Source organism: Choloepus didactylus, chromosome 5, assembly GCF_015220235.1.
Source record: "Choloepus didactylus isolate mChoDid1 chromosome 5, mChoDid1.pri, whole genome shotgun sequence".
Taxonomy (NCBI): Eukaryota; Metazoa; Chordata; class Mammalia; order Pilosa; family Megalonychidae; genus Choloepus; species Choloepus didactylus.
The window spans coordinates 165,741,585-165,765,014 of record NC_051311.1 but is presented as its reverse complement, the minus strand read 5'-3'; the positions used below and the strand labels follow the sequence as shown (position 1 = coordinate 165,765,014).

General features: G+C 42.5%; 1 protein-coding gene across 1 annotated transcript; it reads left to right on the top strand.

Moving 5' to 3' along the window:
* The first annotated feature begins 14,777 nt into the window (after positions 1-14,777).
* LOC119535502 (golgin subfamily A member 2-like) lies at positions 14,778-22,122 on the top strand. Its single transcript, XM_037837819.1, has 7 exons — positions 14,778-14,792; positions 15,585-15,664; positions 19,616-19,679; positions 20,100-20,159; positions 21,596-21,652; positions 21,739-21,832; positions 21,936-22,122. Exons 1-7 carry the CDS (start codon positions 14,778-14,780, stop codon positions 22,031-22,033), a joined length of 468 nt encoding a protein of 155 aa, XP_037693747.1. The 3' UTR covers positions 22,034-22,122.
* The last annotated feature ends 1,308 nt before the right edge of the window (positions 22,123-23,430 follow it).

The window sequence follows — 23,430 nt, the reverse complement described above, 5'->3', positions numbered from 1 at the left end:
CTATCTACTCCTTCCTGATTGTGTTGTGATCTGCTCAGAAAGTAAAAGCCAGAGAGTACTTGTAAACTGCTTGACCTTTGAATGAGCTCTCCAAACCACACTTAAATCCACTGGCAAAAGGTGGAAGACTTACAGGCTCAAGGTATTTAAGCACAGTTTCTGGCCACAAAGCTATGCTGACCCACGGATGACCCTTAGGATTCCAGATTTAAAAATAAACCAGGAATTTTACACATGAGCAAAGAAATCAGCAGTACACAACATGGGGGGAAAAGAATGAATTTCAATCCCAGTATTATTTACAAAAGTGGCAAAAACCTAATTTCCACAAAAGGAGAGTAATTAAATAGTGATATTCTAAGAAGCTGGAATGTGATACAGCAATTTAAAATATAATTTAAAGAATACACAATAAAAAGGGAATATTTTCATGATATTATGTTTGATGAGAAAGCAATCTATAGATTGGATAAACACTGCGTGTACAAAACGTATAAAAGAATTTCTCCTCGTGGTTTAAAACAATGTAACAATGCATACTAATGCATAAAAATTAGTATAAAAATTTTTAGTCATGCAATCAGACTCACATGATCTCCTCTCCCCAATGAACTAACTGAAACCCTTTTTGCAACAAGGTAGGGTATAAACAAAGATAGTGAGTAAAGAGTAGGTAACAAGAATTTGACCATAGAAATGTTTGCCAACTGACATGTCCTTATCACTCTTGGAAAGATCTAGGTCAATTTGGATTTTCTGGGAGACACCTCACACCTAAGGAAAAGTGGAGAAAACAAATTTGATTATGCCTCGAGGACCAAACCTGAACTCCCATGCACAGCATTGGTGATGCAGCCTCTGTTCAGATAGCCTGTAGCATCTCCCGCTTCTAGAAAACCAGTCCCCCTCTTGTCCTTTATCTGACTCACAACTGTTTCAAAACTCAGCCCAAGCATCTGTTCTAACCCCTGTCCTGTTTCCTCTGAATAGGGTGCCATCCTGTGAGTTCTCATAGAAACCTCCATAACTGGTTCAGCTCCCTAAGAGGATGGAGATAGCAGGGACACACCATCCTTTAAAAATAAAACAAAACAAAAACATTTATTAGCTTCTCAATCTGTGCAAACATTTTACAAGGCAATTTACAGAATAACCATTTTTGTATCGATTTTATGGATGAGGGAAACTGAGGCCCAGGAAGTTGAGGTCACTTGACCAAATTACACAGACAGAGAGCAGTGGGTCCAGGATCTGCACTCAGGCAATTCAGACACCAGATCTCATGCTCCCCCCAACTTGGAGCAAGTTTAAAAACTTATCAAATTATAAAATTATCAGACTTTTTAGAAACATAAAGAAGGGGGGAAAACTGTCATTCTAGAAAGATTCTTTGGGAATAGTTGAAAGTTCTTATGTCTGGAAAGTACTGTGAATTGGAGAATATCTCATCCCTCTCCTGACTCCTTATCAATCTGCTGAACAACTGGAGGCCACACCTGAGGCCTGTACACAATCTGTACCTTTACTAATAGGTTTTATGAGGACCCAGCCTCAAGTGTGGTCAAAGAAATCTTGGTAATGCAAAATGTACTGGCCAGAAATCAAAAGGGTCCTTCTCTCTTTCCAGTGTGACCTTCAGCAGCTCACTGTTTGTCTTCATACCCCTGCCTAACCCCAAATGATAATTCAGCCCTCCCCGCCACAGGACACAAAGAAGGTGAAAACACTCCATAAACCACAGCCTAACGCAAATAATATTTGGTGAACCATATGAAATTGCCATCTTTGTCAGTCAAAAGTGGCCAAATACTGGCAACTTCACACAATTCAATCAAATACAACTAATAACAACTATCATTGCTGAAATACTCTCTCTTGATATCAACACTCTGTGAGGTGGGAACTATTACTGGTCCGTTTTACACATTAGGGAATTGAGGCTTAACTGTACCAAGATTGTTATACCTGGATCCGATTACATAGCCCATGATTTTTTGGTTTCTGTCGAGAGTTCTGAAGTAAGACACCCAGCATTGCTACTCTCCGCTCTGATATTGATGATTACTGGAAACCAGTTACAATGGTAGGCTCTGGTTTGAGTATTACAAACCCTAAATTATCCCGATGATTTTCCTTACTCACACTCCCTTTCCTCCTTACCTAAAATTTTCCTTCACAAAGTTAGCCATGTGCCCTCGTTAGCCGCTAGGGTTATAGTCACTCATGGCAAAACCCTTGGCTCTGCCTAATTCATCGTTGAAGAATTGCGACTCCTTTATTTGTGGGTCAGAGCGGGATTTTGTGCATGTGTGTGAATATCATTTGCTAATGGGGAGATGCAGCCCAGGTCTATCTTCCTTATCTCACCTCAGGTGCAGGGCTCAGCAGCCTCATTTCTAGCACCTGGAAAAAAGCATCCTTTCCTCTCGTATCCAGGCACCCCCTCAAGCTGGGTGGGAGCAGGGGATGCCTGAGCAGGGACGGCAAATTTTTCCTTTAGCCCTTCACCCTCTTCAGTACAGTGCGAGATCTTTGAGGGGGCAAAACTCATCTCGCATCATCAAATGTTCGGATGTGAAACCCGATGCAACGGTTGTGTCTCGGCTGAAAGCTGTAGGGATGAGTTTTACCAGGGTTGCTGGGACGAGCAGGAAAACCCACGTGCACAGATCTCAGAACCACCCGACCCAGCCCAGCACAACCCCGCAACAGCAAAGCGACCCACATGTAAAAACATTTTTACATTTGCATATTTAGTCACCATCACTGACCACTCTTGGTTTCACTAAGTTACACAGTCCCAGTCTTTATTGGCCATCCTTCCCTCTGGTATCATACATGCCCCCAGTCCTCCTCTTTCAGCTTTACTCACAGACATCTTTGGTCAGTGCACCTACAATACTGTGCTAACCATCACACAGCATTGCACTCTCCATTTCTGGATCTATACAGTCAATCCTGTTTAACATTCTATAATCCTTCAGCATCAAATGCCTGATCTCTACCCTCTTTCTATGTCCTCATAGCTTGTGTTCTCAGCTTTAACTCTCAAAGTTTGTTCATTAACATTAGTTCATATTAGGACGACCATACAGTGTTTGTCCTTTTGTTTCTGGCTAACTTTGCTCAACATAACATCCTCAAGGTTCATCTACATTATTATACGTTCTGTGACTTTGTTCTGTCTTCCAGATGCATAATATTCCATTGTGTGCAGTTTGTGTATCCACTGATCCCTTGATGAGCATTAGAGCTGTTTCCATCTCTAGGCAATCATGAATTATGCCGCTATAAACATTGGTTTACAAATGTCCACTCCTGTCTTAGCTTTCAGTTCCTCTGAGTATATACTTAGTAATGGAATTGCTGGATCATACAGCAATTCTATACTTAGCTTCCTGAGGAACAACTGCACTACCTTCCAGAGTGGCTGCACAATTCTACATTCCCCCCAACAGTAAGTGTGCCTCTTTCTCCACATCCTCTCCAGCATTTGTAATTTTCTGTTCCTTGGATAATGGCCATTCTGGTAGGTTTGAGATGATACCTCATTGTGGTTTTAATTTGCATTTCCATGATAGCCAGTGAAGTTGAGCGTCTTTTCAAATGTTTTCATGTCATTTGTATTTCCTATTCAGAAAAGTGTCTATCCATGTCTTTTGTCCATTTTTCAGTTGGGTTCTCTTTCTGTTGTTGAGTTGTAGAATCTCTTTATATATTCTGGATATTAAATCCTTCCAATATTGTCTTCCATTGCATAGGCTGCCTGTTTACTTTTCTGACAAAATCCTTTGATGTACAAAAGAATTTAATTTTAAGGAGATCCCATTTATCTAATTTTTCTTTGGTTGCTCATGCTTTGGGTCTAAGGTCTAGGAAACCACCTCCTATCACTAGATCATAAAGATATTTCCCTACATTTTCTTCTAAAAGTCTTACAATCTTAGTACTAATGTTTAGATCCTTGATCCATTTTCAGTTAATTTTTGTATACTGTGTGAGAAAGAGCCCTCATTCATTCTTTTGGATATGGACATCCAGTTCTCCAAACACCATTTATTGCAGTGGCTGCTCTGTCCCAGTTGCTTTGGCTTACTGCGTTATCAAAGATCAATTGTCTGCAGATAAGAGGGTCTATTTGTGAACCCTCAATTCAATTCCATTGGTTGGTAATCTATCTTTATGCCAGTACCATGCTGTTCTGACTACTGTTGCTTTGTAGTATGCTTTAAATTTGGGTAGTGTGAGACCTCCCACTTCCTCTTTCTCAAGATATTTTTGGCTATTTGGGGCCCCTTGCCCTTCCAAATGAATTTGGTTATTGGTTTTTCTATTTCTGCAAAGCAAATTGTTGGGATTTTAATTGGTATTGCATTGAATTTATAAATCAGTTCAGGTAGCACTGACAACTTAACTATATTTTGTCTTCCAGTGCATGAACACAGTATGTTCTTCCATATTTGTAGGTCCTGGCTGATTTCTACTAGCAGTTTCTTTTAGTTTTCTCTGTATAGGTCTTTTGTAGCCTTTGTTAAGTATATTGCTAAATACTTGATTCTTTTGGTTGCTATTGTAAATGGAATTTTTTTCTTGATTTCCTCCTCCTCTTCCTCATTACTTGTGTATAGGAAGATTACTGATTTTTGCACGTTGATCTTGTAGCCTGTCACTTTGAGGTATTCATTGATTAGCTCTAGTAGCTTTGCTGTAGATTTTTCTGGATTTTCTCCATATAGAATCATGTCATCTGCAAACAATTAAAGTTTTACTTCTTCCTCTCCAATTTAGATGCCTTTTTATTTCTTTTTCTTGCCTAATTGCTCTAGCTAGAACTTCCAGCACAATGTTGAATAACATTGGTGACAGTGGCATCCCTGTCTTGTTCCTGATCTTAGAGGAAAAGCTTTCGGTCTTTCCTCATTGAGTATGATGTTAGTTGTGGGTTTTTAATATATTGCCATAATCATATTGAGGAAGTTCCATTCTGTCCTTATCCTTCGAAGTGTTTTCTTCAAGAAAGGATGTTGAATTTTGTCAAATACCTATTGTGCATCAATCAAGATGATCATGTGGTTCTTCTGCTTTGATTTTTTGGTGTGGTGTATTACATTAATTGATTTTCTTGTGTTGAACCCATCTTGCACACCTGGAATAAATCCCACCTGGATTTGGTGTATAATTCTTTTAATGTGCTGCTGGATTCAATTTGCAAGTATTTTATTGAGGATTTCTGCATTTATATTCATTAAAGAGATTGGTTTATAATTTTCTGCTTTTGTAGTATCTTTGTCTGACTTTAGAATTAGGGTGATGTTGGCTTCATAGAATGAAGTAGGTAGCTTTCCCCACTCTTCAATTTTTTTTTTGAAGACTTTGAGTGGGATTGGTACTAATTCTTTCTTGAATGCTTGGTAGAATTCACATGTGAAGCCATCTGTTCCTGGGCTTTGCTTTTTGGGGAGCTTTTTCATGACTGACTCAATCTCTTTTGATTGGTTTGTTGAGGTCAACTATTTTTCTAGGAAGTTGTCCATTTCATCTTTGTGATCTAATTTATTAGCATATAATTACTATTAGTATCCTCTCATTATCTCCTTTATTTCTTCAGGGTCAATAGTTATGCCCCCTTTCCCATTTCTGATTGTGTTTATTTGCATTCTCTCTTTGTCTCTCCCTCTCCCTCTCCCCCCCCCTCCCTTTCCCCCCCCTCCCTCCACCCCCTGCTCTCAGCCTAGCTATGGGTCCATTCATTTTATTGATTTTCTCAAAGAACCAGCTTCTGGTTTTCTTGATTCTCTCTATTGTTTCCCTGTTCTCAGTTTCATTAATTTCTGCTCTAACCTTTATTTCTTTCCTTCTGTTTGCTTTGAGGTTAATTTGCAAGTTCTTTCTCTAGATCTTCCAGGTGAGCAGTTATTTCCTCAATTTTTTTTCTCTTTCTTCTCTTTCATTAGAGGCTTTTAGGACAATAAATTTTCCTCTCAGCACTGCCTTTGCTGCATCCCATAAGTTTTGATATGTTCTGTTTTCATTTTCATTTGCCTTGAGGTACTCTTGTAATTTCTTCCTTTACTCACTGGTTGTCTAAGATGGTTGTCTAAGAGTTTGCTATTTACTTCCATATATTTGTGAATTTTCTGACCTTTTGCCTGTTATTGATTTCCAACTTCATTCCATTATGATCCATGAAGGTGTTTTGTATAATATCAATTCTTTTAAATTTGTTGAGACTTGCTTTATGGCCAACATATGGTCTATCCTGGAAAATGATCCATGAGCACTTAAGAAAAATGTGTATCCTGCTGTTGTGGGGTTTCTGTAAATGCCTGTTAAGTCTCGTTCATTTATCATACAATTCAAAATCTCTGTTTCCTTATTGATCCTCTGTGTAGATGTTCTTTCCATTGATGAGAGTGGTGTACTGAAGTCTCCAACTCTTGTTGTAGAGGCATCTACTTCTCCCTTCTGTGTTGGCAGTGTTTGCCTCATGTATTTCAGGGCACTCTGATATAGCATATAAATATTTATGATTGTTATGTTTTCTTGATGAATTGTCCCCTTTAATTGTTTTACATTTGAAGTCTAATTTGTATGATTTTTCTTAACTTTATTTATAAAAAAAATTAAAAAACAAACAGAAACAACACATTTCAAACAAAACAAAGGATTAAGAAAAACAAATAACCTAAAACAACTGCATTGTTTTCAACATACCCTACAACATTTTTGAACTCTAATTTGACTGTTATTAATATAGCTACTCCCACTTTTTTCTGGTTGTTATTTGTGTGAAATATCTTTTTCCAACCTTTCTCTTTCAGCCTATTTTTTAAAAATGCAATTTTATTGATATATATTCACATAATATACTATCCTTCAAAGTGTACAATCATTTGTTCATAGTATCATCATATAGTTATGCATTCATCACCACAATCTTTGAACATTTTCATTATTCCAAAAGATAAAACAAAATTAAAATTAGAAAGAACATCCCAGACATTCCATTCCCCTCATCTGCCCATTTTTACTTTTTTTAAATTAAATTCAGTTTTATTGAGAAATATTCACATACCATACAATCATCTATGGAGTACAATCAGATGTTCACAGTACTATCGTATAGTTATGCATTCTTCACCCCAATCTATTTTTGACCACTTTCTTTACACCAGAAAGAATCAGAATAAGAATTAAAAAGAAAAGTAAAAAAGAACACCCAAATCATCCCCCCCCCATTCCCACCCTATTTTTCATTCACCCTTTGTCCCCATTCTTTTACTCATCCATCCATACACTGGATAAAGGGAGTGTGATCCACAAGGTTTTCACAATCACACTGTCACCTCTTGTAAGCTACATAGTTATACAATCATCTACAAGAGTCAAGGCCACTGGGTTGGAGTTTGGCAATTTTAGATATTTACTTCGAATACATTAAAACCTAAAAAAGTGTTATCTATATAGTGCATTAAGAGTATCCACCAGAGTGACCGCTCAACTCCATTTGAAATCTCTTAGCCACTGAAGCTTTATTTTGTTTCATTTCACACCCCCTTTTTGGTCAAGATGTTCTCAATCCCATGATGCCAGGTCCAGATTCATCTGCAGGAATAATATCCTATGTTGCCAGGGAGATTTATGCCCCTGGGAGTCAGGTCCCATGTAGAGGGGAGGGCAGTGAGATCACCTGCTGAGGTGGCTTAGCTAGAGAAAGAGAGAGAGAGGGCCACATCTGAGCAACAAAGAGGCATTCAGGGGGAGACTCTTAGGCACCATTATAAGCAGGTTTAGCCTCTCCTTGCAGCAACAAGCTTCATAAAGCCAAGCCCCAAGACAAAGGGGTCAGCATGTCAAGCCATCAGTCCTCAATGTTGTGAGAACATCAGCAACAATTCAGGTGAGGAAGTCCAACACTTCCTCATTTTCCCCCAGCTCCTCATATATATATTTATCCTCTGCCCAAATTACTTTGGGATTTGTTGCTATTTCACTCCAACCTATACAAACCCACCATATCTCACTTCCTACTCAAAGTTCCACGCAATTGTGGTGTTTGAACAAACTGAGTGTAGAAGTTTTATTGTTTAGAAAATATAGATCCTACACCAAATAAACATCTCTTCCCTTGTTCTCACATGGAAGTTGATCTTTTAACACACAGTCAGTTTCAACCTTCATCCTTTGACCTGATTTGCCCTAGTCTTAACCAGATCTGCTTCATTCATATCTCTAATTGAAGTCTGGGCTCTCTTTCAGCTTTTTTTTTTTTTTTAACAGTTGCTGCATGTATTAATACTGACATTCATATCTGCCGAGCTCTAGCTCTGGGCCTCAGGTGCCAGACAGATACCCAATGTTCCAGAGACCAATCAGGTTATATACAAAGGGATCAACATCACAGAGTTTGGTGATAGCCATTACAATTCAGGAATAGATTTGACTGCTGTAAGAGCTTGCAATCTAGGGAACATTGTAATAATAATTTCCCTCTTAGGCTGTGCTCTAAGATTCAATTCTGAGTTTACACATTGTAGTTAGTGTAGTTGGTGAGACATTATAGTGTTTCCCTTGGTTTCACTCAAAATGCTGTCTACAGAATCCATTCACCTTGTGGCATGTCTCACAGCTTCACTCCTCATAGTTGCTCAATATTCCATTGTATATGCATGTACCACAGAAGCTAAGTATGTGGGGGCTGTAAGGTCCTGCAACCTCATTATGGGGTATGTACTTGGAAGAACTGGGAGCAGAGACATGAATGGACATTTGCACACTGGTGTTTATGGAGGCAGTATTCATGATTTGCAGTGGAGGTGGCCTAGGGGTACACCAACTGAGGATCGGCCTATTTTTGTACTTGTGTCTAAAGTGAGTTTCTTGTAGACAGCATATAGATGTCTTGTTTTTTATTCCATTCTGCCAGTCAGTGTCTTTTTATTGGGGGGTTTAATCCATTAACATGTAGTGTTATTACTGTAAGGGCAGTACTTTCTTCTACCATTTTATCTTTTGGAATTTTTTGTCATATCTTATTTTTTCTCTCTCTCTCTCCTTTTACCCTTCCTGATACTCTTAATTTTTATGCTCCTCTCCAGACCTCCCTCTTCTGCCTTTTCCTATCAGCCTATAGCACTTGCTTTAGTATTTCTTGAAATGCAGGTCTCTTATTCACAAAGTTTCTCAGTATCTGTCTTTCTGAAAATATTTTAAATTCTTCATATTTGAAGAACAGTTTTGATGGATATAGAATTCTTGGTTGGCAGTTTTTCTCTTTCAGTACCTTAAATATATCACACCACTGCCTTCTCATCTCCATTGTTTCTGCAGAGAAGTATGTACATTGTCTTATCTAGCTTCACTTACATGTGATGAGTCAATTTTTTCTTGCTGCTTTCAGAATTCTCTTTGTCTTTGACATTGGACAGCTTGACCAGTAAGTGTCTTGGAGTAGGTTTATTGGGATCTATTCTGTTTGGGGTATGCTGCCCATCTTGAATCTGTAATTTTATATCTTTCATAAGAGTTGGGAAATTTTCAGTGATTATTTCTTCTATTATTCTCTCTGCCCCTTTTTCCCTTCTCTTCTCCTTCTGGGACACCCATAACATGTATATTCATGTGCTTCATGCTGTCATTCACTTCCCTAAGACTCTGCTCAGATTTTTCCATTCTTTTCCCTATCTGTTCCTTTTTCTGCAGGATTTCAGATGTCCTTTCTTCTAGTTCACTTATCCTTTCTGCTGCCACTTCAAATCTCATGTTGTAAATCTCCATTGTGTTTTTTATCTCTTCTATTCTGCCATTTCTTTTTGTACTTTCAAGTCCCTCCTTATGTTCTCCCAGTGTCTTCTTTATATTCATCATCTCTTTTACCACATCTGCCCTCAGTTCATTAATTTGATTTTTTAATTGATTTAGATTTGTTTGAACATCTCTAATTAGTTGTTTCAATTCTTGTATCTCAGTTCAAGTGCTAGTTTGTTCCTTTGGCTGGTCCATACTGTCATATTTCCTAGTATGACTCATTATCTTTAGCTGTCTAGGTATCTGATTGTCTTGATTAATTTATTCTGCAGCTCATTTTCACTCTTTTACCTTTTAGGGAATTCTTGTTGGTTGGCTTTGTTCTCTGTCCTTTCAAATTTAGTTCAACTTGTTCTAGACCTCGACCGTAGCTTCTGTTTAATTGATCAGAATTTTTCACCTCTTTTTTTTCTAGTTCTTGCTCTGCCTCTATGTAACCTTTTTGTGAGAGAGTCTCCCCAAATATGATTGACACCAATTATATTTTCCCAGTCCAGACAGGCCCAGGTCTCAGGAGGAAGGTATGGAGGTTTCCTGAGAATAAGTACCTACAGGTTGTCAAAGCCTCCTGTGAAGCCTCTAGACTGTGATTTTCCTATCCTGCTACCAGGTGGTGCTTGTCAGCCCACAGCTCCACACTAGTGTAAAGAGATGCTATAGGTGCCTTTAATTCTCTGAAGACCTTATCTCTGTGGGGGGTATGGCTGACTCAAGCTGGTTTCTGTTTTCCAGCCCCTGGGCACTGAGTTCTCTGAAGGAGGTTCACCACTTGAGCTGGGCTCTGCCCTCCCCTTTTCTTGGGGAAGTTATGCCCTTCAGGGGATTGTCTCCCCCAGTAGGCTCATTGCTTTGTCTATCAGAGCTATATTACCTCCACACTTGCCTGGGTCCAATGGCCAATTGCAAATATTTGAGGCTTTCTCTAATGAGCTACTTAGAATAGTTCTTTCCAAAAAGAAAAAAAGAAAAGTAAAAGAAAAATAAATCCCTCTTCAAGGCCTTTCAACAGCCCCCAAGTTTTGTCAGTCCCATAGTAGACTATTTAAAGATAAGCTTTTTAGGCTATTATCTCTTTCACCTGAGTAGTTACTCTGAGACAACTTTAATTCCACCCTTTCAGGAGGGCCGGACTGAAGCAGGATCTCTGATGGGCTACTGAAATGCAAATAATAAAGAGTCAGAGAGCAAGAAAAGGTGGGGGGGGGACCATTTTTCAGAGCCAGACTCCAGCTTCCCAGGTTTTCAGATAGGAGTTGGTACCCATTTCTATGTGCCCATTTTTGTTGGAGCACAACCCTTTTCTGTTATTGTGTTCACCTCCAACTCCAAAAGTCTCTGGGTTTTTTGTTTGTTTGTTTGTTTTTGTTTTGTTTGTTTTTTGTCTTTTGTTTTTTGTTTCACTGTTTTTGTTAGCTCTGCCTCCACACTGCTTGGCTTATTGTTCCCAGGTTCCTCTCTGACTGCTCTCAGTTTATCTGTGCTTGGAGCTTTTATTCAGTGGTCCACATTTGTTAATTAATTCTGTAATTGGGGCTGAGTTGAGCCCTGTGCCTTGCTCCCAGCACAGATTGTTTCTTTTTCCCTTGGGGAAGCAGCTCCAATACAGTCTTCCATGCCTGGTGGGGAGAGGAGCCATACCTTTGGGTGGGGAAACTTACCACCCAAAGACAACATTCTGGCAAGTGGAAAGTAATCAGAAATGGTATATGCAATGCCTGGGAATTATACTTTGAGAGAAAGGGCATACCTTTCTCTGGCTATTCCTCCTCCTACATATTGGAATGCTGATGTAATGCTAGAGTTGAACAACTATCTTGGAACATGATGTAGAAGCCAAACATTGAGGACATGGCAGAACGAGACAGAGGCCTGGGTCCCTGGTGATTGTTTCAGTGGCTCTTACCTGGGGTTTTCTTTCATTCCCAGGCAAGCCCAACCCTAACTGCTCCCCAGTCTGACCCAGAGAACTCCATTTCAGGTCTCCTTCTTGGGTTCTCAAATCTGCTAAGTCCCTGGGTTTATAATCTCACTGGATAACAAAATACTTTCTTGAGGCTACAGTTTTATCTTTGCCCTTTCTGCCCCTAAAGGCTGCAAAGGCTAATCTTCTGGAAATGTGTGTTGGATGAAGTGTCTGCACAGGATAGAAGAGACTGAGGAAGATGTGGTTCCTGTTTTTAGATCTGTGGCTTTAACCAGTCAACAAATAGTGAGTGAGCATTATCTTCCAGGCATTGGGAAGGTTCCAGGGGCTTAGCAATGGACAGGATGTCAAACCTGGCCCTGTTTTCATGAAACAGAGAGACTAGCCCCAAATATGCTCTTGCTCCAGACATCTCCATTTAAATCTGTACTCACATGTCACTACATACACTCTGTCTAAAATGGTAACTCCTCAATCACTTGCTATCCCATTGCCCTACTTTTTTATAGCACTTCTCACCCCCTGACATACACAATTCATCAATGTTATTGTTTTCATTGGTCTTAAACCACTAAAATATAAAATTCATGAAGACAGGGACTTTATTTACTGCTGATTCCATAGTGTCTACAACAGAGCCCATCACATAGAGAGGCACTCAATATTTGTCAAATTAATGATAAATAGTTAATCAACTAATTACAAGTCTGAAAAATTCTCTGAAGTGGAAGTACAGGGTGACTCAGCTGAGCTAGATGTAGGGGGAAGGCTGAGAAAGCTGAATCCTGAAGGATGAGCAGGCAAAAAGATGGCATAAGAAAAAAATGCAAGAAAGTATTCCAGACAGAGGGTACAGTATGTTCAAAGGCCCTAAGCGAGGTGACAGCCCATGTTTGAGGGACTGAATGGCTTCAGTTTGGGTGGAATGTCGTGAGTGAAGTGATAATGCCAGGGGAAACAACAAAAATGAACTCTGGTGCCATTAGAAAGGAAAAGAGACAGTGCTCACTTTGAGAGACCAGGGGACCACTGATAAGATGTGAGAATGGTTTGAGAGGGAGCTGGTTCATGGTCCTGCTTGGATGCAGAGTGTAATTTTAGACCTGGGCAAGTGGGAAGGCAGAGGTATCCTGCTGGCAGCTGTTAAGTGTACAGAGAGGAGTCAGAGCTAGAGAGAGATATGAGAGAATCATTTGCCCTGACATGAATTGAAGGCACAGGAGTGGGCTCTTTGAGGGAGTGTGTAGAAAAAAGAGTGGTGGGAGGATGGTGGAACCCCAAGGAAACACCAACATTTATATAAGGAGGGAACAGGAGGCTGAGGAACAGGCAAAGAAAAACAGGAGGATCAGCATAAGGTACCTTCAGGGAGGCCCAAAGAAGGATTATCCTGGTCACCCCCTTCAGATTCTCTGGTCACAGCACAGATTTCCAGCTTGAAGGGAACTTGGGACTATGGGACATAGGCAGAGAGGTTTCAGGCTCCCATACTCTGGTCTGTACCACATCCTCAGACGTTGACATCATGAAAAGCCCACACTTCACCAGTCATCACAAAACCTTTACATTGATGGGTGACAATGGGGACAGCATATCCATCCACTTTGGTTTTCTTCCATGTTTCTACTCTCCAGAGAGATGTTCAAAATCCTTTTGAGTTTTCTATGTCACATTCTAATACTCCAATTCTGGGACCACAATCCCCCTCAATCGGTGCTCTTTGGAGTGAGATTTGCTTATCTTCTGTGGAGTAAATCCTAGGAAACTGCATGAATTTCACTGTTGGGAATCTTCCCCATATCATCTTCTCGATCTAGGGTGCTCTGAAGAGTGCTTGGGGTATGAAGTGTAGATGTGTAAGAAAGGACCCTGAGGTCTGATTTCTAAATCACACATGTACTTACTGGTCTTGCCCATTTAATGTTTCCTTTTCAATGTCCACCTCTGGTTTTGCCCCCTGCCAGTTACTGATTATGGCAGAACCCTAGGGCTTCATATCAGAATTTAAACAGCATTGTCTTTTTTTTTTTTAATCATGTTATCCATCACTTAACTCTTTTGAGTCTGTTTCTTCAATAATTAAATGAGAATTACAACACCTTGTATGGCTGGTGGTGGCATTAAATCACATGTTGTACATGGGCTTAGATTTCTCTTGAGTGTCTCTCTTTTTCCTTTCTGCAGTTGACAGAATTTCAGCAGAAAAATAGAGCTGGTGTTTCTACAGGAGCCAAAAGGAAAAAGGAAGATCAAAAATGGCAGTAACCCTGAGAAACCAACTTCTGGTGGCCACTTGCTGGAGGATGTGAGTCCTGGCTGGTTTGGCTCCTGGGGATAGGGATGCTTAAGGTGCAGTAGAGGGGAAGGGTTAAGATTGAGGAAGAGGAAGTGTCAAGTACTGGTTAAGAATTCTGCCTCTGTCTCCCTCTGCTAAGTATATGGTTTTGGAAAAATTGTTTAAGCTCTTTGGGACTCTTTCCACATCTGTAAATAGTGATAATGTTTTACTTACACTTGTGAAGCTTAAATGAGATTTCTTGCTGTTTTCATATAAACCCCTTAGTACAGGGTCTGGTATAGAGTAAACATTCAATAAATGGTAGTTCCTATTTGACCTATTGCTCTGGTGATTTTCCTCATTCCCAGCACGACAGAGAAGACAAGCTGATGAGAACAGCCACTTGCCATCAGGCTCTCCCTTTAGAAAGTCCCTAAAGAGCCCCAGTGTGATGAAGACTGCCCCAGGCACTAGGATTAGGACAAGGTCTGAGTTCTGAGTTTCTTTGCCACCAACCTGCTGAGTGACCTCAAGAAAATCTCTCCCTCCCCTGAATCTCAGTTTCCTTATATGTAACATGATATTGCTGGATTAGAACAGCATCTTTCAAATGGCTTTTTAGGCTGTAGCCCCCTTTGTTCAAGTGAAATCTTACTCAAAAGTCTGTTTCCCCCACTCTATGTAACTACTTCATTCAGTGAACTTTTCCATTTATTTGTGTACACTGATTTCTGTCTCTGGCAATGCAGCAAGTGGGTGTTTGGAAGGATGACACCGCGCAAGGTATTGATCCCCTCCTCTATCTTTGTTCTGGTTTGCTAATGCTTCCAGAATGCAAAACACCAGAAACGGATTGGCTTTTATAAAAGGGGGTTTTATTTGGTTACACAGTTACATTCTTAGGGCCATAAAGTGTCCCAGGTAATGCATCAACAATCAGGTACCTTCACTGGAGGATGGCCAATGGTGTCCGGAAACCTCTGTTAGGCACGTGGCTGGCATCTGCTCTGGAGTTCTGGTTTCAAAATGGCTTCCTCCCAGGACATTCCTCCCTAGGCTGCAGCTCCTCAAAAATGTCACTCTTAGTTGCTCTTGAGGTGTTTGTCCTCTCTCAGCTTCTGTGGAGCAGAAGTCTGCTTTCAAAGGCCATCTCCAAAATGTCTCTGTAAGCTGAAGCTCCTCTTCAGCTTCTGTGCATTCTTCAAAGTGTCCCTCTTGGCTGTGTCAAGCTTGCTCCTTCTGTCTGAGCTTATGTAGTGCTCCAGTAAACTAATCAATGCACAAGCTGAATGGGTGGGGCCACACATCCATGGAAATTATCCAATCAGAATTATCACCCACAGTTGGGTGGGTCACATCCCCATGGAAACAGCCAATGGATTCCAATCTATTCAATACTAATATGACTGTCCCCACAAGACTGCATCAAAGAATATGGCCTTTTCTGGGGGACATAATACATTCAAACTGGCACAATCTTCTTCAGCACCTTCTCCTCCTGCCCTGAATTTTCCCTCTTTCTAAGTCACTTCTCTCTTTCTCCCCACTACCCATTTCCCCCTTTGCCTCCTGTAGATTCAGGACTTTCTGAAGGTGGTGTTGTCTGACCTTAAACACTCCAATTGGGTAACACTACCCCACTGGACAAGTGGAAGGTGAGGCAGTGCTGAGACCCCCTCTCTGGCTCACTCTCTCCTGACTATGCATGCCCCCAAGGCTTCTCTGGTTTGCCTCTAGCTTATCTTATGTTGCTGTCATTAACCCTTGGCCTGCTAATGTCTCCTTTTTCATCTGATTGATTGATTGGGTTTTTTTTTTTTTTTACTTCCCCTACATATTTTATCACCTTGGAGAAGGTGGAGGTGCACCTTGAAAGTTAAAGATAATTTGGGAATAACTTTCAGAGCATGGATATAGGATCTTTAGGCCTTAATATTGAATGTCCACTCTGTGGTGATGTGAGACCTGATTCCCAGGAATGAGCCTGGCCCTGACAGCAAGCGATTGAAAATGCCTACTTGACCAAGAGGGGGAAAAAAAGAAAAAAAAGGTAATAAGCTGAAGTATTTGGGGATTACTTTTGTAAGGGCACAGCATACTGTGTCCATTTGGGTGTCTAGCTGGAGCTTGCATAAGAGAAACCTCCAGGATAGCCTCTCAGCTCTATCTGGGATCTCTCAGCCACTCCTGTAGATTCAGGACTTTCTGAACTTGTGATCCTGTAGTACATCTTAAATCAGGGGGAAATGGTAAAACATATTGAGACAATTGGTGAAATTTGAATACAGACTGTTTATTCAATGCTACTTTATCAAACTCAAGTTTCCCCCATTTCAGTCTTTGTACTGTGGTTATGTAAGAGAATGTTCTTTTTCTTAAGAAATATATGTGAAAGTATTTAGGAGTAAAGGGCACAATATTTGAGGGATAAAGCAAATGTGGCAAGATGTCAACAATTAGTGAATGTGAGTGAAAAGTTAAAAAAAAATAATGGAATGTCCAGTGGTGCTGTCAGAGCAGCAGAGATTTTTAGAAATCCCTTAGGTCTTGCCCTTAGGGCATCTGTTCCCAGAGGACCAGCAGAATTTGTGAATTTTAGAATTGATGAATTGTTTTTGGTCTGAGCATAGAAACTATAGGTGTAAGAGAAAGAGAGTGCATTACAGCTTGTATTAGTTAGGGTTCTCTAGGGAAACAGAATCAATGAGAGGTGTCTCTGACTATCAAATTGTAAAAGTGACTCATGCAACTGTGGGTATGCACAAGTCCAAATTCTGTAGAGCAGTCAACAAACTGTCAACTCCAAGAAAGATGTCTGATGAACTCCTCAGGAAACAAACCAGCAACTTCGATGAACTCCTCAGGAAATGCTTCACTGGGCAGCCGAAGAAGAAGTGAAGATCCTCTATCTGTCTTGCTTATAAGTCTTCAACTGATTAATTGGATTAAATCCAGCCAATTTCATTCTCTCATTGTGGAAGGCACGTCCTTTGGTGAGTCATCAGTCACAGCTGCAGTCAATTGACTGATGATTTAATAAACCAGCCTACTGCTTTATTAATCAGCCTCAAACATCCTCACAGCAATTGTTAGGCCAGTGTTTGCTTGACCAGACAGCTGGGTCACCTGGCCATGTTGACACATGAACCTAACCATCACACAGCCATAAGGACTGAGGTTCTTTTTTTCGAGGAACTAATTGTAAAAATTGTGAGATTAACCACACAGATGAGTAACCAGGACATTCTGCTCCTGGGCCCCTCTAAAAATCAACTCGATACCCAGCCATACTCATTGGGCTGGAGAAAACAGATGAATAAGATGTAGTGCACACTGAGGAAGGCAGACCCCTTTGAAGGAAGCAAGGTAGAATGTGGCAACATTCAAGATAGTCAATTGAAGTAGAGCTTGGTTCTGAATGGGCTTGAGGATGGAGAAAGTGGCCTTTGGTGCTGGCTTGAAGGGTAAAGGTGGGTGGTATTCATCCAGTGGAGAGTGGGGGAAATGGGAATTCCAAGCGCCGGGAGCAGTGTAGGTAGGGGCTGGGATCATAAGCTCACAAAGCACCTTCTAGGAAGGCAGGGAGCCTGGAGTGGAGGGTGCTGGGGCTGCATGGGACTGGGAGATGACCTCTGACCTCTTCCATATATGATGCTCCCTCCTTAACTAACTTGCCCAAGAGTCATCTCCCAAGGCAGAGGCTGGAGGCTGGAATGGGGCTAAATCCTGTTTGCGGTAGGCAGGGGAAAGGGACTGGGAGAGGGTGCTGCTGGTTGGTGTTAGAAAGATTTTTCAGATCATCAGGACTGTTCACACCCAGTCATCAGGTCTATCAGCTGTTGTGACTTGCCTGGCTGACTTAGAGGAGAGGTGGCGTGGCACGGGGAGGGGAGCACAGCCCTAGACGAGTCGTGAATCCATGTGTTTTGCTTTTGCTCTGTCGATGATCCAGTCATTCAGGGGATCTGGCACCTCAGTTCCTCATGGGAAAAACATTCTGCTCTACATGTTCTAAGAGTCTGTGCCTAGGATCCTGTGTAAGGCACAGTAACTAGAAAAATTTAGGGGAGAATTACTTTCCCTCAAAAGTCCTCAGAAAAATACTTCTTCCCCTTCTGAGTTTTCCTTGTCTAATCCTAGAGATCAGTGGGAAACCAGGATGCCTGGTGGGACCCAGTTCCCGGCAGGGTCTGTGGTGAGGCGTGCCAGCCTCCTCCTCCAAAGTCCCGTGCCTAGCCAGCTGCGGAAGCCCTGCTATTACCTAATAGATTCAGTTGAAGAAATAAGCAAGGCAAGTTCCAGGTTCAAACGTCACAACACAGACAGTAAACCTACCAAGACAAGTTTGCTCATCTTCAGCTCTCTCAGGCTCCACAACACTTCCTTCTGAGGAACAAAGTAGATTTGGGTTTTCAGAGGCCAGAGCCTTAGGGTCCAGAGAGCAGGGAGCCCTTTCCCGAGACAGGTGTGGCCTCTTCCAGCCCAGGTCCAGCTTCCCTAGTCAGGTGTTGGCTCCCTCACAGTCTTGCCTTGTTAAGCATCAGTTTGTCATCTTTCCCATGGCAGAGGGAAGAAAGGAAGAGAACAGAAGAAAAAGGCAGCTAGCTAGATCATATCTACTTCTTCATCACTGCCCTCCTCTGCCCAGCAGGGGCCAAGGGTCACTCTGGGGAACAAACTAGCTTTCTGAAAGAATAATGTCTTTCTTTTCTCTGACTTTGACATACCTTCTTTCTACTTGCTCTGGCTGTCACAGGTGAAAGCCTGACACTGTTTCTCAGCTCCAAGGAGAACAAGGTCCTCAAGTTCTCATGAAGGAAGTTTGCAGGCCCTGCTTTGAGTTTTGGCTGTCCAAAATGCTGCAGAGTGGCCAGATGCCTGGGCAAGCCATGTCCATGCCCCAGAGAGGCTTCCAGCATGTATGACAGTCACTCCAATGGCACCAACACCTGTCCTCTGCATCCCTATGTCCATGGCCTCACTGCCACAGGATCCCAATGTCCTCTTTCCTACGTGTCCTCCTAACCCCCTGCTCTGTTCTGTGACAGGTGCCCAAAGACCGCGCCACTCCTGCTTCATCTGCTGATGACACTGTACTTCCTGGCGGTGTCCATCTCCTCTGTGCTAGTTCCCCGTGTACTAGCATGGCATCACCTAAGGTTTGCACCTCTTCCTCCTTTGCCCACTGCCCCACTGTATCTTCACCACCCCTCCTTCCTAGAAGTCTATACCTACTTCGGATTCTCCTCTGCTTTCTCAAGGTAGCTTGGTTCCTAGAGCCAAGCATCCTTCCTAAGGACAGGAATGGGAGAGGCCAAGACTGGGGTTTTACTTAAGGTCTGGGAAAGGGGTGAGGTTGTTAGACTTTGCTTGGTTTACCCTACTTCATGCAATTCTTTTCAGAAACTGAGTGAACACTTTAAGCATTTCTTCCCAAACAGAACTATGATGCAGACAATGGTCCTCTCACCTTGGATGAAAACAAGTGAGTGTCTCTTATGGGGGCAGCAGTCCCTAGACTGTGAGTGTTGGGATGTGCCACTGCCCATGACCCTCTCTTTCCTGTGAGTTGCCTTTAGCCCTGACCCACGTGCCTTCATCCTCAGGACCGTGTCATCTACTGAGAGCCTGCAACAGATTTCCCAGCAGCTCAACGGGCTCGTGTCTGAGGTATGCCAGAAATTGGGGCCCAGGAGTGGAGAGACGATGAAGGAAAGTAGGATAGAAAGAAACCTCCTTCACAATAGGGAGAGCAGCACGGTATTGTGGAAAGATCATGGGGCCTACTGACTTGGTGGGTAATGTTTGGTCAGTCCTTCTCTGAGCCTCCTTTTTTGATACTGTATGAATGAGAGTTAGACCATAAGTTACATCCTCTTATCCTACTGTAGAAAGCACAGAATGAGCACTACTGAGGGGAAGGACAGGAAAATAAGAACCATGAAAAAGTGGCATATAAGGGATTACAAGAGGAGACCATGTTTGGCAGAAAATCTCTTGCCAGTTGGTGGGGAAGAAAGGAAGTCAGAGGGCTTAGACATGGCTGGGGACAATGAGCATCTCCATGTGAGCTCTTTCAATCTCTTCTAGTCTTCATCCTACATCAATCGGGAGGGCCTAGCATCTTCTGCTAAGATGAAAGATCTGGAGGTAAGTGGCCCTGGACTGTGGCCCAGTGACCCTGCAGGCCAGTCTCCCCATTTCCTCCCACAGTGGGGGCTGGGTACCCAGCTGCCAGCTGAGACAGCACCAGACACCCCCAACCCTGATTGCTCTACCTCTCCCCCAACTCTCTTCCCACTCCTCCTCTTCTCTGCATGTGCCTCAGCACCGATGCCAAGGGCTCTCAGTAGCCCTGGATTCCAGCGATCTTATAAACAAGCAACTCAGTAAACAGAGGAATTGGCAAGAGTCTGATGGGGTCCCCTGATTCCATGATGTCAACCCTGGTCTCCAATTTCCCTGTTGGGTTCTGAAGAAAGGAGGGATCCCTAGTACCAAGAGAAAATGGGGTGCTCAGGGGCCTATGTCTCAGCTGGAGGTATCCAGAACACTCAGCATGCAGCATGGCTCTTTCTGTCACTGCCCCCTTTACCCAGTCTCTTCTCTAAACACCACTGCTTGAGTCCTCCCCAACCTTGTCCTGCACTGTGGACTCTCAGTGGAAGCACTAACCTCACTGGATCCTCGGATTCCAGTCTGGACTCAGAACCTAATTTGTTCTGTTTCACTTTGGACAAGTCATCTCTCTTCCATGGGGTTCAGTTTCCTGAGGAGTAGAATTAAGATGTCTTTTAGGTCTAAAAATAAAATGTAAAGGTCCACTGAAATGAAGATGTTAGGGAATGTGGGGGTCTTGTCCTTTGCATTCCTGTATCCCTGCTATTATGGGTAGTACCTGGCCCATAGTATGTGCTGAGTAAACACCTGCTGGGTGAATGCACCTTTCCAAGTCATGAGCTGGCAGGTGGGTTGTCCTTCCCTTCTCAGCCTCCATTTCTAGAGGTTTATGTTATTGTCCTTTAGAAGGACTCCAGGTTCAGACTTTCAGTTCCATAGCTGTGAGAGACAACCAAGGAAGACACAAGTTCTCTTTTCTTGGGAACTTGAGAAGAGTTTGTCTTTAAGTCTCCATAGGGTCTGAGAACTTTTCCTTAAAAATCCATTCCTTGCCCCTACCTGCCCCTTCTTACTTGGTCTGGGGAATGTAGTAAAGGGGAACAACCTCAGACACCTAGCTTTGCTCTCTCCACAGAAACAGCAGAAACAAGATGCATTGGATTAAATGGAGTAGAAACAAGATGTTTTGGATCAACTCCAAAAAGTAGTGTTATTTCCTTGCTTAGCCACTATGTGGATGATGGGTTTTGGGGAGGGTTCAGATGTAAAGGCTCCAGTCTCTTGCCCACTCCCAATCTGGAGAAATAAAGGGCTCCTACCCCACCCCTCTTCTGCCCCGCCAGAGTTCCTGATAATCTGGTCTCATTGGTGGGCCCTTTCTGGGCCATGGGGGCATGTGCTTTGCTGTTCCATCTCTGCCTCCTCCCAGTGAGGGCTGTCCCCCCACCCCCACCCCCATCCTACAGGAGAAAGAATTTGAGCAAAAGTTTGCAAAGGAGGGAGTCCTAAGGGAACAGCTTCAGGTGAGTAGATTCTATGGTGTTCCTTCATGTCCTAGGAAACATCTTGTTTCCTGTTTCTCAGTACTTGTTTGGCTTTTCTCCCAAAGTTTCACATCCAGACCATTGGGATTCTAGTGTCCGAGAAGGCCGAGTTATATACGGCCCTGACTTGCACCCAGCAGGCAGTCAGGCAGAAAGCAGGTAGGAGCCTGGCACACCCCTTCATCCTTCACCTTGTCACGTGGTCAGCCCATCAATGGGATTCCTTCTTCTGGCTTCCATCTCTGTACCTCTCTCATTCCAGGAGAGTCAGAGGATCTCATGAATCACCTGCTGTCTTCCCATCAGCATGTAGGAGAGCTGGAGCGGACCCTGTCTGCTGTCTCCACTCAGCAGAAGTAGATGGACAGGGTGAGCCCTAGTTTCCATGATGGGGCAGATGGCCTGAAGTTCCCTTCTGCAGGATGGAGAGCCCTGATGCTAGAAGGAAGCACCGGACATTCCTTGCTGCTTGAGTTAATGTGGTTGGGGGTGCTGTCCTAGAGGGAGCACTGGATCTGGAGCCGGGAGCCTGAGTTTGAGCCCTGCCATTACCTGGTTTTGGCTCCAGCAGGAGGGACAAATGAAGGTGCAGAGCAGCATTGGTGAAGAAAGGGGGGAGCACGTATTTACATTCACATTTTTATCTATGGTTGAATTTACATAAAATGTGTGTGGAAGAATTCATTGAAAACTCAGGAGAGGAACAGGGCCACTAGGAGACATTTTACTTCTGTACCTTTGGACCAGGTGAATATATTTGTTTAAAATACAAACTTAATTTCCCCTTCATGTCTACCCTCCCTTACAAGAAAAAAAAAATATGGTTATAGAGTCAGACACACTTGAATGGTCAAATCCCAGTTCTGCCTATGTGACCTTAGGCAAGGGTCTTAATTCTGAGGGTTTCCTGTCTGTAAAATGGGGATAACAGTAACCGCCACACATTGTGGTTGTGAGGAATACATGGGATCATGCGTACAAAGTGTTCACCTGGTGCCTGGCAAAGGACTCAAATGTTGGCTGGTCAAACGATGATGATAACAGTAATAATAATAGCAGCAAATAGTACCTGGTGTTTCTGGAACTCCATTTTCCAGCTCTAAATTAGTTCACTGTACCTGCTTCTTGCATCCTTACGGAGTTCATATTACAAGCAAACAGAACATGGGCTTGGAAATGCTTTGAAAAAATGTAAAGTGACTCAGGGTGAGGAAGAGTTAGTTATTGTTGCTGTTGCTATTAGCAGGGAAGTTGCACCTTGCGTGTGCCAAATGCTGATGTAACTTTTCTGTGTTTGTAGAATAACAAAGCCTCAATCAGAAAGAGTGAAAAACTCAAACCAGAGTTATAAAAGGAAAGGAAAGATGGGGGGAGGCAGGTTGGGTCCTTAGCAGCCATGGAGGGTGGTGGTAAGTGGAAGGGGGCTACAAGTGGGCACAGTGAGGACGGTGGTATAGATTTGGAAATGTGCAGAGCCAGGCTAGTCCCAGCTGTGCCACCAGCTTATTCTGTTGCCTTGGACAACTGATCTCCTCTCTGGCCGACCACTTGCAAATTTCTTGATTTCTGGGGTCCCTTCCATGGACACAGTTGGATGGTTCTGGGCTGAGGGCAGGTGGGTTGATCACCAAAGTGATCCTTTCTGTTCTTTGTTAGTGCCTTTCTCCACTGCCAGCAAAAGCAGAGAGGACCAGAAGCAACAGAACTCAGAACTAAAAGAGAAATTTTGGGTTTTGCTCATGGAAAAGCCAGCCACA

Coding starts and splice junctions, on each gene's coding strand:
- LOC119535502 (XM_037837819.1), top strand. Junction 15,665..19,615: donor CCCCACTGGACAAGTGGAAG/GTGAGGCAGTGC, acceptor CTTCATCCTCAG/GACCGTGTCATCTACTGAGA. Junction 20,160..21,595: donor CTAAGATGAAAGATCTGGAG/GTAAGTGGCCCT, acceptor CCCATCCTACAG/GAGAAAGAATTTGAGCAAAA.